At 44.3% G+C, this 14,114-nt stretch overlaps 1 protein-coding gene across 1 annotated transcript in view; it reads right to left on the reverse strand.

The window, feature by feature from the left end:
• Positions 1 to 13,901, reverse strand: part of LOC142820517 (cytotoxic and regulatory T-cell molecule-like) — a 31,257-nt gene extending 17,356 nt beyond the window's left edge. The window contains exons 1-3 of the mRNA XM_075909669.1: positions 12,820 to 13,901; positions 5,612 to 5,758; positions 2,238 to 2,390 (exon numbers count right to left, since the gene is read on the reverse strand). Of these exons, the coding sequence (XP_075765784.1) occupies positions 2,238 to 2,390; positions 5,612 to 5,758; positions 12,820 to 12,868 (349 nt within the window). The 5' untranslated portion in view covers positions 12,869 to 13,901. The remainder of the gene's footprint in view (positions 1 to 2,237; positions 2,391 to 5,611; positions 5,759 to 12,819) is intronic.
• Positions 13,902 to 14,114: the final 213 nt, after the last annotated feature.

Raw genomic sequence — 14,114 nt, forward strand, 5'->3', positions numbered from 1 at the left:
GATTATCAGTTCTGCCTACTTGTTTTTCCCTTTGATATTTTCATACCCTCTGCTCCTTGTTTCATGCCCCCTTCCTTCTTTTTCCTCTCCCCCCCTTCCTCCTCTATTTATTTTGGGTCTGCACATCCTAAACTCAAAACTCCGGTCATCTGAAGAAGTGGGCTGTGCCCATGAAAACTCATGAGATCATCTACATGTTTTGTTAGTCTATAAAGTGCTACCAGACCATTTGTTGTTTTTTAAGTTACTCCTAAGTAACTGAAACACCTACATTTTTAACAGTCTATACCAGTGTTCCTTAAACTGTGTTTCGTGGCACACCGGTGAATGCCGCGAGGCAGTCGGAGGTGTGCTGCGGACAACAACAGAATTCAAAATGGCTGCCCTTAAAGGGGCAGGCAACCTTTTTTTTTTGCTCAATAACTTTCCCCCCGATCGCTTTTTCTTTCTTGGCTCAACAACTTTTCCCTGTCTCCCCCGCCCCCTCCTTTTTTTGCTCAACAAAAAATCCTTGATGTTCCTCATAAAAAAAAATTATTATTTGATGTTCCTCGATCTTAAAAAGTTTAAGAAACACTGGTCTATACAATTTGAGTGCTATTCCAGAATCTTGAACACTTGGTATCTTTTATGTTTGCATATGCCAAGAACTTGAAATGCCATATGAAACCATTAACATTAGTGTAGGTTGAATCTCTGTGTCTGACATCCTTGGAACCTGACTGGTGCCAAACCAAAGAATTTGCCTAACCCCAGAGGTCAATATTGTCTAGCAGCATTACCAAAGCTTCCACTGCTTACTGGGCTCTTAGAAGACATTTAGGAGTAAATTAGAGCTAAATAACAGCACAGAACACTGAGATCCAGGACTGGTGGCTATAAACAAACTTGATGGGACCGCAGAAAACTTGGCCACACCTATGATAAGTGGACATCCGGCTAACTAAAATCATGCCAGACCACGGATGTTGCTGGACTAGAGAGGTTCAACTTGTAAAATATATGCAGCTGTCTGCAGCCTTAGTTAACATAATTTGTTCAGTTTCAAATCTGCTTTACAATAATCTTGACTGGAACTTATTACAAAATAAGGACACACGGTGCAACTGTGTGACCATCTTTAAAGAACATAAACACGCATCAAGAACAAGGAGTCTGGTGGCACCTTAAAGACTAACAAATTTATTAGGACATTAGCTTTTGTGAGCTGCAGTTCACTTTGTCAGATGCATGAAGTGCAAGAATCAGACGGCATACCAACAGAGATGGGACTGTTACAACTGTGTTAATGAGCACTCGTTTTTGCTGAAGCAAACTAGCACGGCTACCTCTTTGAAACATATACAGCAGGGGTGAGCAATAATCTTTAAAAGGGGGCCACTTCATGAATTTTTGAAGTGGCCTTGGGTTGCCCCGGAAGGGGCGGGGCCTCAGGCAGAAGGGGCAGGGCCAGGAGTCTTCTCGTGCTCACCCACTCACAGAGCCTGATTGGCCTGGGGTGGGGGAGCGCATGAAATCTTTGCTCCCCGCCCCCGTGCCTAGAGAGAATCTCCAGTTGTTTTCCTCTGGTGCCACATGCCCCTGGTGGGGGAGGAGGCTTTGCGTGCCCCACCACCCCCAGGTGTCGATTAGCCTAGAGGTGGAGAGAGGAAGGGTGGCCACGGGCCGGATCCACCAGCTTGGCAGTCTGGATCTGGTCCACAGAGGACGTCTTGTCCACCCCAATATACAAGCATATATACTTCTTCACTAATTTTGACTGTTTAGCACTGTCCTCTGAAAGAAAGTATGTGAGTTGCTTATCACTAGATCTTTGCTCAGCTGTTAGCTTTCAGCTCAGATATCTCCACAGCAGGAGTTGGCCATGAATAAATAGGCGGAGTAAAGGATGGACATGGTTATAGTCTTTTTCTGGTGTGCTGGTTGGCAACCTAACTTGCGGGAAAACAGAGATAGATACTTGCTACACACATTTGAATAATACAATTAAATTCCGACAAATTCCTTATTTGACAACTCTGTTTGGCATAGTATATAATACAGTTCGAAATGCATTAAATGTTTAACTCCTTCACAGACAAGGAACAAGAGAGCTCTTGTTAGCTGCACCAGCATAACATATTATTTAAAAAAGAATAAAGTAAAAGGGGATAACCTTCATTCAGAAACAAAAGTGTAGGAGGAGCTTGGATTTTATTAGAAACTTATGAAAATGTAGCTTCTTTAATGAAACTCACCTAAGACAATAACATTCACTTCCTTGGTTTTGACTGTTCTGTCATAGCAGTTGCATTTGTATGTGCCTTCATCCTGAATTGTTACCTTAGAGAGGCTGATAGATAATTTATTCTTTGAATAATGGATAAGCTTGTACCTTTCATCTTTTAAACCTGTAAGTGGAGAAAGAATGGCATATTAAGTGCATTGGTACATACGAGCAACATGGGTAATCAAAGGGATAACAAATGATATGGGCTCTACTTGTCAGGTGTAAATGACATTCTTTTTCATTTATTTGCTCTCAATCTTTAATGAACAGTTCTAGTGCTAGCCATTCTTAGCTGGATCTGGGAAATAGGGAGATATATCAGTAAATTAAAAGTGGTTTATATGTGGGGTGGATGGAAAGTCATAACATTTCCTGTGTGTTTTAAAGCTCAGAAAGAAGTTTGGTTTGAGAGGCAGGTGGGGCTTGTGGGTAAAACCTTGTTCTTGCACTCAGGAAACTACAGTGCCATCCCTGGCTCTGCCACAGACTTCCTGTGTGACCTTGTACAAATCTCTTTGCCTCAGTTTCCCATCTGTCAAGTGGGGCTAATGTTATTTATTTACAGTGCAGTAGTGCTTACACTGAAGCCTAGTCTGAAGCCTTATTGTATTTGCTGCTGTAGAGATACACAGTAGACAGCCTCTGTGCTCCAATAAGTTTTAGAGTTTAAAGAGACAAGACAGAGAAAGGGCGGATGGGTAAATAGAGGCACAGGGAGATGAAGTGGGATTAGAACCAGGCTCATGAACCAGCCACTAAACCACACCAGCTTCTCTAAAACATCCCTGCCTCACAGGGGAGAGTTGTGAGACTAAATTCCTTGCTGTTTGTTAGGGGGGCTCTTAAACGACACTGGTAATTTGGGTAATTCTGAGTCAGGTAAATTTTAAGAAAAGTTGGCAGGATTATGAAGCGATGCCCTGGAAGGGGCAGTACCATGAAACAGTGCACATAGGGCTAGGACTGCAGATACTGGGGTTCTAGTCCCCCTATGAGACTGACTCACTGTGTTTCTTTATGCACCATCTAAAAGTGCTGGGCCTGTTTCCCAATCTCTAAAATGGGAGTGGAATTACTTACTGCTCCACACTGAAGTATTAATGTGTTATCTGAGTCTTGCCTAATTAGTTGTCCTTTAATGAGACACCTTCCTGGAATATCCAGAGCTCTTAGCCAATTCATATCTCTGTAGGACTTACAAGAAGTTCCTTCCCTCTTTCTCCTATGTGACCTATGAAAATCCTGGGGTTGAATCAAGCCCGTCACATACACTCTCACCACAATCACAACACAGAAAGTAGTGGTCTGCCTTTAAAGTGAACTGAAATTGAGGAAATGGGCTGTCCATTAGGAAGAGTAACAGATCTCAGAAACTTGTTTTCAATTTTTTTTAGCTGAGGCTTTTTAAGGCTTTAAAAATATTTAGGGGATCGATGGAATTGAAGATGTTTTAATTTCTGGACAGGACTAACTATGAAAAAAATAATTTAAAAATCACTCTCATGTAAACTAGGGCTGTGTCTACATTGGCAAGATTTTGCGCAAAAGCACTTGCTTTTGCACAAAAACTTGCCGCCTGTCTACACTGGCCACGAGTTCTTGCACAAGAACACTGACGTTCTAATGTAAGAAATCAGTGCTTCTTGCACAAGAACTATGATGCTCCCGCTCAGGAAAAAGCCCTCTACACTTGCGCAAGAGGCCAGTATAGACAGGCAACATATATTTCTTGCGCAAGAAAGACTGATGGCTAAAATGGCCATCAGAGCTTTCTTGCACAAGAGAGGGTCTACGCTGGCACGGATGCTCTTGCGCAAAAGCACATGCCAGTGTAGATGCTCTCTTGCACAAATACTTTAATGCAAAAACTCTTGCGTTAAAAGTATTTGCGCAAAATCTGGCCAATGTAGACGTAGCCTAGATGTTTAGTTTTTGCCATATGGAATAAGAAAGGATTCATTAAGCCATGTGTCATATTGCTTCTTTGAACAGAGGTTTATGGGGATAAGATTGAGAATGCAAATGCACACGTATGGCATAATGGTGAACCTTTTTTGGGATGGGGGCTGCTGACCCACAGAAAAACATTGCCACCCCGGCATAAAGTTTTGTTTCTACACTAACATGGGGGGGGGGAAGAGGGAGGAAGCAAAAATACTGTTATATTAGACTTATCAAGTACTTTACAAACACTAACCCTCATGTTTAATAACAACATAATATTATACACTCTGTAAGGAGATTATCACATGCCATAGCAGAGGAATAGACTGTGGGTCAAATTCTCAGCTGGTGCAATATTATCAATGTTTTTTTACTGACTTCAGTGAAGTTATACGGACTGACTCTAGCTGAAGAGCTGGGTTTCTAGATTCCTAGGGTGATCTTCCATCCTAAACTAGTATCACACCCCTTTGAGATTGGAAAATTGAATTGGACAAAAATTACAAAAGCATGTATGTGATTTATGAGCTAAGATAGTAATAAATGAATAAATCATCATAATAAATAATAATGATGGTGATATTTAAAAGGTTAACAGGGTATTTCTTTTGGAAATGTTTGCAAAATGTATTGAATATATTATCTGACAAATATATTTTTCAGCAAATTTATTCAATATTTTGCAGTTGTCCATTCACCTGTCATATTGCTGATGATTTTAGCCAAAATTCTCAACCTATTGGGGTTGGATCCTCAGTTTATGCTGAATTTCAATGGGAGTTGGGTGCTGGATTCCAGTTGTTTTCAGTGAACCCAGCAGTCCTAAGTCACTATGCTAGGCTCTGTACAAATACATAAAACAAAGACCTTCCCTGTCCCACAGAGCTCCCAGTCTAAGGAGAGACAAGGTGGAACTGGGGGCCAGACAGATGTGGGGGGAGGACAACGAGGTAGCAGTAAATATGGGCATGTCCGCATTAGTTAACTATCTCCATGGCTATAACGTTCACAAGCTTCTTCTCAAAAGAGTTGCTTTTTTAATAAGTAAAAAACCAATGTGGATTCTTAAGCAAGGAACACTTGGAACCTTCTAGCTCAGCTAAATCAGACACAATCTGCAGCATGTTCAGGTCCCTTCAGACAGGGGCGGGTTTTGAGCTGGGACGATGGTGTTAGTGGTAAATACCGTTGGTTGCCTGAGGCCCTGCTTACAAACCACTCTGGTGGGGTTTCCATTTAATCAACTTCCTGTAGGAAAGTGACTGAATTCATAAACACTCTAACGGGGGGCCTGTAGGTGAGTCAGATCTTGCAGTATGTGGGAGATAAAAAGTCCACCTATGAATGACCCTCTCCTACCAAATGGAAAGTACCCGGGGTGCAGGTTTTGACACTTACCTCGATTGTTGTTTAGAAAAATAATAAACCCCCGAGGGTTTACCCATTCCAGGGCAAATTCGTGGCCCCTGGGAAAAGCACAGGGTAGGCTTAAATCCTGCCCTTCCTCCACAGTGACAGTTTCAGTGTGAACCTCTTGAAAATCCCCTGCCGAAGAAAAACAGTTGTGAAACGTGATGTGAGGCAAACTGAGAGCATTTCCCCACAGTGCAATACCCCAGCCTGCTGCTTTTTTGAAAAAGACTTGTCTACAGGGGGAACCTTACCAGCATAACTGCACTGATACAATTGTACATTTACAGCAATATAACTCCCCATGTAGATACACTCATGTGTCCACACTGCAAGTTATATGGTAAATTTCCTCCTGTAGACAGGCCCCAGACCCACTTTTCTGGCCCATGAAAGCTCATCATCTATTAAACCATCTTGTTAGTCTTGCATGCATAGTTTTTCCTTTTGTTTTAGCAAGATCAGACTAACACGGCTACCTCTCTATTACTATTCAGGATGGACAATGGCATGGTATTCTTCCTCGTTCCACGGATGTGCCACTTGATCTAATCGAGGTGCCCCTGTGGCCTTCAACTGCTGTAGGTACCTGTAGACTTCAGTGTTATAAGTATATTTATCCCCTCAGTGTTCCTGTCAGGCAGGGAAGTGGCATTATCCACATGTTACAAAGTGGGAGGGGAGGCGTAAAAACACTTCAGTCCAGATTTAAAAGTATTTAGGTGCCTAAATTCCATTAAAATCAATTTTCTAAATGTCTTTGAGGCTACTGGGCTCAGTGTCTGTGGCAGAACTCAAAATTGAGCACGTCTTGAGAGCCTTAGCCTGCAGCCTTACTCACACAGCCATCTTTCCACAGCCCTCCCATGGGTAGCCTGAAGTTCATTTGTGGATGAGAAGAGCATTCTGCGTTATGACCTGTTTGATCTTGGGATGCTCTACTGAGACTCCCCATGGGACTGATGCGTGTGGCAATGGTTTGTAGTGTTGCACACCTGTTTACCACAAATGGGCCTCTCAGTTTATTTCACACAAGCTATCAAAGAGCCAATAATAGGAGAAATCGATGAATCCGTGCACAGAGCTTTGTAGTGACCAGCCTTGGCCAGAGTTGTGTAAATGACTGTAAGATCGAAGCGCTATATTCCCATTGCCTGTCATTGTAGAGATGTTAGATCGCATGTCATTGATAGTCGTGTAGCCGCATGACATTTTAGTGGTTACGCGACTATTCGATGGTCCCCACGGGCGTACTGGCAGCCAGTGTGCTCGCAGCCCCCCTCCGGGGGAAGCCCTCCACCACCCTGCACTAGAGGCAGCAGCGTGGGGTGCCAGGTGAGAGCTGGTCCTTGGGAGGGAGCCAGTTTAAAAACTCGCTCTCTTGGCAGCCCGGCCGCCTGCCGCCAGAGCCGGCCCAAGCTACAGGCTGATCGGGCTACCACCCTGCCTGCCGCCCCGCGCTGCTACCTCTGATACAGAAGCAGCAGCGTGGGGTTGCAGCAGCCCCTATCCACGGGGGGGTCCGAGCTCCTCGCGGACAGAGGCTGCTCTGCATCCCATGGGGCAGCCCCTGTCAGCGGTGAGCTCAGTGATAGAGACAGCAGTGCGGGGAGGGGGGGAGGGCAGAGGGCAGGAGCAGGAGGGACTGCAGAGCAAGTGCTGGAGGGAATTGGCTTTTAAGCCAGCCTCCTCCCCCTAGCTGTGTCTGTAGGAAGCAGCAAGGAAGACAGGTGGGTCTGTGGGAGCCTATCCATGTGGGGAGTTGCCTTGAAAGCCGGCTACCCTGCCTGTTGGGTCTAGCCTGCCCCCCCCCTTCACCCTCTGGCTGCTGCCTCTCTATCAGAAGCAGTGTGTGTGTGTGTGTGTGTGTGTGTGTGTGTGGAGGGGGAATGCGTTTAGTTGACAAGATTAACCGATTAGCTTAAGCTTATCGTTAATCATGTAGTCGTCTAAACCAGTGTTTCTGAAAGTGTTCCACAGAATCACTCTCAGAAACACAGTAACTGGCTGCTGCGGTTTGTTTATTTACCGGCGCCATAGCCATGGAGCCTCGCGGATCCGTTTTGTCCTTTGCAGCCAAGGGGAGTCGTGGGAAGCGATATGGGCTGGGCCACCGCTTCTCGCAGCTCCCCTTGGCTGCAAAGGGCGAAATGGAGCCAAAGGGAGCCACGAGGCTTCCATTGGCCATGCCGCTGGTAAATAAACTGGGGAGGCCACTTAATGTGTTTCTGAGAGTGGTTCCACAGAACACTTTCAGAAACACTGGTCTATACGATGACATCCCTACGCTATTGTGCCCAATTTTCAGAAATGGTGAGCACTCACAACTCCAGTTGAAATTAATAATAGCTGTGGGTGCTCTGTACCAATGTTCCCTCTAATTTTTCCATATATGTGTAGAATGACTTTTGTTACATGCACCAAAGTATGTGCAGATGTGCACCACCAGTAGAAACAAGTGCTACCTGCTGTGGGCACAATGCTAATCAGCTGGGCAGCACCTGAATCTCTCCTGGCTGGCTGTCCAAGCACTCAGCTTACAGGGAACACTACTCAGCACCCCTGAATAATCAACCCTTTTATATTCAAAGATCTAGCTCTTCAGTTGCAGTAAATTGGTACTGTGCTTCACTGAAGTCAGTATATGAGGATCTAGCCAAACATATCTGACTAAAAAGAAATTGCATTCTCCCCTCTCAGATTATTTTATAGTGCAGCAATAAAGTTAGTTTCTTTTCCAGCTGGAATTGATCATGCTGAGATAGATAACACACTGTGTGAAAATGGCCCTAAATGTTTTTTGGCCTTCTCCAGATGTGTTGGAGAAATTGCCAACAGCAGTATCTGTGTCAGAGCTAAGTGAACAGGCAGTTAAGGGAATGTACTTATCCGGGTTTTTTAAAAGTAGCTGCCTGCAGCAAGTTGTTTGCCAGAGGGTGAGAGTGTTGTGGTAGTGAATCTGCCTGGGTTGCATAAATAGGAAACATTTTATTTTCTTAAAAGAATTAAAAATGGCTATCTTGGGTTCTTGGCTACTAAAGGCAACAGGAGGCTTTCTACTGACTTCAGTGACAGCAGGATTGGGCTCACTGTTGGGAGGTCATAGATATGGAAATCTGTCATCTATGTTCCACTCCGTCCTAATTCAGCATCGCCCAGGCAGAGGGTAATGGTTAACCATGTAGCTGGGAGCTCTCATGGAAAGCAAACTTCGTCCCCAGAGTAGATCAGTGAAAACTGAGCTGGAAGCAACTTTGGTTTTTTGTATCAATGGGGCCCTTACTGTCCAGGACAAACTTTCATACTTTAGCATTTTGCAGTGTACCCTGGACAAAACCAGCAAGCACTGAGCTTTTCCTTGCACATGAAGGAGTGACTTATTGGCTTTGTCTACACTGGCCACTTATTCCAGAAAAGCAGCCACTTTTCCGGAATAACTTGCCAGCTGTCTACACTGGACGCTTGCTTTTCTGGAAAAGCAATGACGATCTATTGTAAAATTGTCAGTGTTTTTCCGGAAAAACTATGCTGCTCCCGTTCGGGCAAAAGTCCTTTTCCGGAAAAACTATTCCGGAAAAGGGCCAGTGTAGACAGCACAGTAGTCTTTTCCGCAAAAAAGCCCTGATTGCGAAAATGACGATTGGGGCTTTTTTTCCGGAAAAGCACGTCTACATTGCGCCATGGACACTTTTCCGGAAAAAGTGCTTTTCTGGAAAAGCATCCTGCCAATGTAGACGCTCTTTTTCTGGAAATACTTATAACAGAAAACTGTTCCGTTTTAAGCATTTCCGGAAAAGGGTGCCCGAGTAGACGTAGCCATCCAGTGCAAGCCAATCGTTTGTCCTCTACAAACAGTCCTATTAGTTGTTGATTGTAAGAAGATACGGGGGCTGAGTTTTCTCTTGCTTATATTGTTTTATCCAGAGAAATGCTGCTGACTTCAGTGGCGTTACTCCTGATTTTCACCAGTGTGAGAACCCAACCACAGCTACTGGTCTTGAAGCAGCAATAAATTCAAGAAACTCCTATCACCCGTGTGCAGGAGCTAAGGCGAGGTGGGACACAATGGTCCCTTATTGTGGAATCTATAAATTGGGATGGGTTTGTAAATTCTAATTCTTTCCCCATTATTCAGCACTATCATGACACACGGGCAAATTATTCAATTCACGTGATTCAACAGATGTGATTTTTTTAGCTGCTGAGTTTACTTCCCAAACGATAATGACCAAGGCTGTTTAATAGATGCCTTTGTAGGAGACAAGCAGATAGTGACAACGTTAAGTACACTGTGCTTTCTTTTAGCCATTTTAACATCTCTATAGAGCACAGAGACCAAAACTATCCCAAGAAAAGGAACACAAGAAATTATGATTGAGGAAAAAGTTGGTGCTGTTGGTGTTTCTCTTTGCTAGCAATTTAGGCTCTATTTAAGTGTCTTAGCCTTGCATTTGTCTACGCGTTACTTTTGATATTTCCATCGCCCAGTATTAAATTGGGTTTGAAACATAAAAGGATCCTTATAAGATGGCAATAACAAGGAGCTGGTTCTCTAGGTTTCGTGGCTCTGGGAGGTGATTGCCCCAGACTGGGTGGCAAAAGAAAACATTCCTTTTGTGAAGCTCCTGCACTTTCTTCTATAAAGTGCGTCACCAGGTTCAGCTTGTTAGAGTAGCTGAAGTAGCCCTGGCTGTGGTTTTCCACAGGGCCTTTCTGCATCTTTACTATTTCCTGTCACTGACATTGGCGTGGGGGGTCTGTCAGCTCACACTCTTTGAGGTGAGAGAAACTAGACTCTAAATAGGAAAGCACGTTTAAAAAAAATAGACTTAACCCTTGAACTGAACACACACAGACTTTCCATGTGAGACACTGGGATGTCCACCAGCATGACTCATGGGCTGAATTTTCCTCCCTGTCCGGGGGCAGCATTGCACGGTTCCTAAAGCCATTGTAGCTGGACACACGCAAGTTTTGATTGTATAGGGAGATATTTGCGTGACCCCCATTCCCTATGGACAGTGTAGGAGATGTAATCGGGGTCATCTCTGTGCTTCATTGATTCCCAAAAGATCCAAAGACCCCGTGGAGCAATTGGTACCTGGAGAAAACTAAAGCAATCTCTAGGTTATGCTGAATTATGCCGTGGGAGTCAGAGACCGTATTTTGTCTCCTCCATCTCTATGAATGGGAGGAAAGGACCTTTCTGCAGCATTGTTCTTTCATCCAGCCCTGTGGAAATTAATCCATGGGGATTTGGAGCTGCCGGGGGGGAGGGGGGGGGAGTGAAGCAGGGCCGGTGGGAAAGCAGAAGGTATTATCTGCATGTTGTTCTGTCATATTATCTTACTTGCTTTCCCCTCATGAATGGCTGAACTGTTCTTTTCGGTGAGTGTTCCCAACACACTGTCCAATAGGGAGTTCTTGGCAGTCCTACCCCATCAGGGTTGCACCATGCTCTAGAGAAGTTGGGAATCAAGTCACCTCATTAATATCTATAGGCACACGGGGACCAACTGCCACAACAGCCTCAATACTGAGGTAATGTGAATTTATTCAGTCACCTTTGTTCCCATCTTCCTTCCAACCCTCATGCAAACACATTCAGTTGTGACTCGTCATTGCATGTTTATTGATGTAAAACGTGTGGATTCGTTTTTAGGGTGCAAGGTGTGAATTTGGCAGCCAGTTCCAGTCGCTCAGCACCTCAGCCATCTGGGCTTTGGCAGACGCCTCTTTGGGAAACCCAATTTATGTACCTATGCCAATTTCCTGGTTGCTAGCTGGTCACCAGCCCTGTTCCACAGAACAACACAGAGACCATGTGCTGGAGTACAATCCATTCCTCCCCCTGGGGAAAACTGGAGAGCAAGAGGCATCAGGATTGGGATGAATGGAGCTCTCTGGGCTATTGTTTCAAATTGTCCTCAGATTCATACAGAAATCTCAGCCACAGCCAACATTCAGTTCATGTTTTCAACATTATCTTGATTAACAGCAAGGCCAGAAATAGCATTTACAAAGAAAAGTGAGATTCTGGCGCACAACTCTGCAGCAGGGAGTGAATTCTGTGGCAAATTTAATAACCCCAGAATACACGAGGTTCTGCTTCTGACTTCTTTGTACAGCAGAACCTCCCTTCCCTGACACCTGGGAAAGTATAACAGGATTTTTGCAAATTCCCAAGTAGTAGTTAGCCCCAAAAGCTTGCCCACTGCCTTAGGTAATAACTTAATAGTCAGATCTCAGGATTCCCTGTATTCCCTAGGTGTTCCCTAGGGTTAAGTAGGAGCACTGCAAATACTAAGATAACCGTATCTATTTAATTTAAGATAAAAATGGCCAGTTTTAAAAGTCAGCACTTAGTGAACAAGCACAAGCAATAATAATGCCCCAGCACTGCAAGGATGGTGTAATGTAAAGTGCATTTTATCTGTTTGCTTATGTCTGGACTCAGATTCACAACATACTTGCATGGCAGCGTCTTTTGCACTATTACCAAAGTCTTAGTAAATGAGACCTTACTGCAGTTTCTGCTCTTGTATCTTTGTCAAGAAGGGGGGAAAGACTGTGCTATTGGGGCTTCTACTGAAGTCACTGTTGCGGTCAAGCATGGATCAGGAATGGAACCTGTCCGTGTCCTTCAATGCAAGTTATTGACTTGCATTGGCCTTTGTTTAAATGTGGTCATTATTTGATATGTCCACGGGCAATTCTTGCACCCATGCTGGTGTGTGAGTGATGAGAGGCAGGTGAACAACATGTGAAATAGGTCTACATTCTGCAGTAAGAGTATTAATACCAAGTCTTCATATGGTGAGCTGTGTTCTCAAAGCACTCTCTAAATATGTGCTGCTAGGGTAACCTAGCCTTGTTCACCTGCAAGGTAGCTGCTTTTTGCCCTATTTTACAGATAGGCGAATGGCGAGACGTAAATCATGTAAGGCCCATTTGTGAGCCAGAACCCCCTGACCTCTATACTGTGTTTCCAAGACCTGTAGGGCAAATGATTCTCTTTGGGTTTAACCATTAACCAGGACTGAGTAGCCCTTAGGTACAGAAAGGCTTGGTGACAATGGTGCAATGCAGCTCATAATCAAAAGCATTCTGGCAAGTGATGCAGTGAAGTTTTGTAAACAAAATAATGTAGTTTAAAATCTTTTAAGCCAGGCAACAATGCAATTAATGTCTCTTACCTTGCAGCGGTAACAAAGCCACGATACACAGCACGGTGGTGAAAGTCATCTTGTAAATATAGCCCGTCTGCTATGCTGCTCCAACTTCCTCTTCACTTTAGAAGCTCAGACTTGCAGTCGATTCCTTTTCAACGGGGTGAGGAGCAGGGCTGCCGTGACTTCATCCGCCCCAATGTCACTGCCTCCCTCTTCCTCTTCTGCTGCTCCCACCTACCATCATGTCTTCTTGCTGAGGGTTTTCCTCAGCTGTGACCAATGGAGAGAACGCCGTGTGACCCCATGTGTTCTAAAATTATTAAACCGTGGGTTGACGGGTGCTAGAGTCTATGACTATGTGCCCACTTGAACTCAAATGTCATAGGGGCTGCATCCCACTTATGCTCTGTGGGAAAAGAAGCATAGCAGGCGAGGGGGGCAATGATAAAAAGAAATAGAGTCCTGGAAGGCATAGCTACTGGAAAAAAATATGCAGTGGAGTTGTGGCGAGCCATTGAACCGAACTATACACCTGGAATATGATGGGAACCACTTCAGGACAGGGGGTGTGGCAGCCACAGCACCCCTACCTCTAGCACCTATGCTGAGAGGAGCATTAAGAGGTGTCAAGAAGTTTCAGCAGAAGGAATCCTCCTGGGAGTCTGGCAGTGAAGGATTGGCATTTGAGGAAGGATGGTCAGGTGATTAAGCCTTAGAACTGGTTTCAATTCCTGGTTCTACCCCAGGCTCCCCTGTGTGAGCTAGGGATTAGGGCTCAATTTTTAACTCTATGTAGGTGCCACAAGGGGCAGGTGGGTGCTTAGTGGAAAATTCAAAAGCTCTCAGATTCGAAGATTTTCAAAATGGTGAACTTTGGGAAAATCCCAGCAGGCACCATTAATTCCTTCTTTTCTGCAATAAGCATGTAACAGTCTTACAAATGGTCTCATCACATAAGGCAAGTCTAAACGACATTTCTCTTTCGAAAGTGGAATGTAAAGGAGGCCACTCAAATTCAAATGAAGAGCAGATTTACAAATGTCACGCTTCATTTGCATAATTGTGTGAGCGCTTTTTCGAAAAAGGGTTTTTCGAAGAAGAAATTGCAGTCTAGATGGGGTTCTTTCGAAAAAAACCCTTTTTCAAAAGAACCCGTACACCTCATTTTTTCTGGTGTACGGGTTCTTTCGAAAAAGGTTTTTTTTTCTCCCAAAGAACCCTGTCTAGACTGCGATTTCACGCAATTATGCAAATGAAGCGCGAGATTTGTAAATCTGTGCTTTATTTGAATTTTCAATTGGTCTCATTTACACTCCTCT

Source organism: Pelodiscus sinensis, chromosome 26, assembly GCF_049634645.1.
Source record: "Pelodiscus sinensis isolate JC-2024 chromosome 26, ASM4963464v1, whole genome shotgun sequence".
Taxonomy (NCBI): Eukaryota; Metazoa; Chordata; order Testudines; family Trionychidae; genus Pelodiscus; species Pelodiscus sinensis.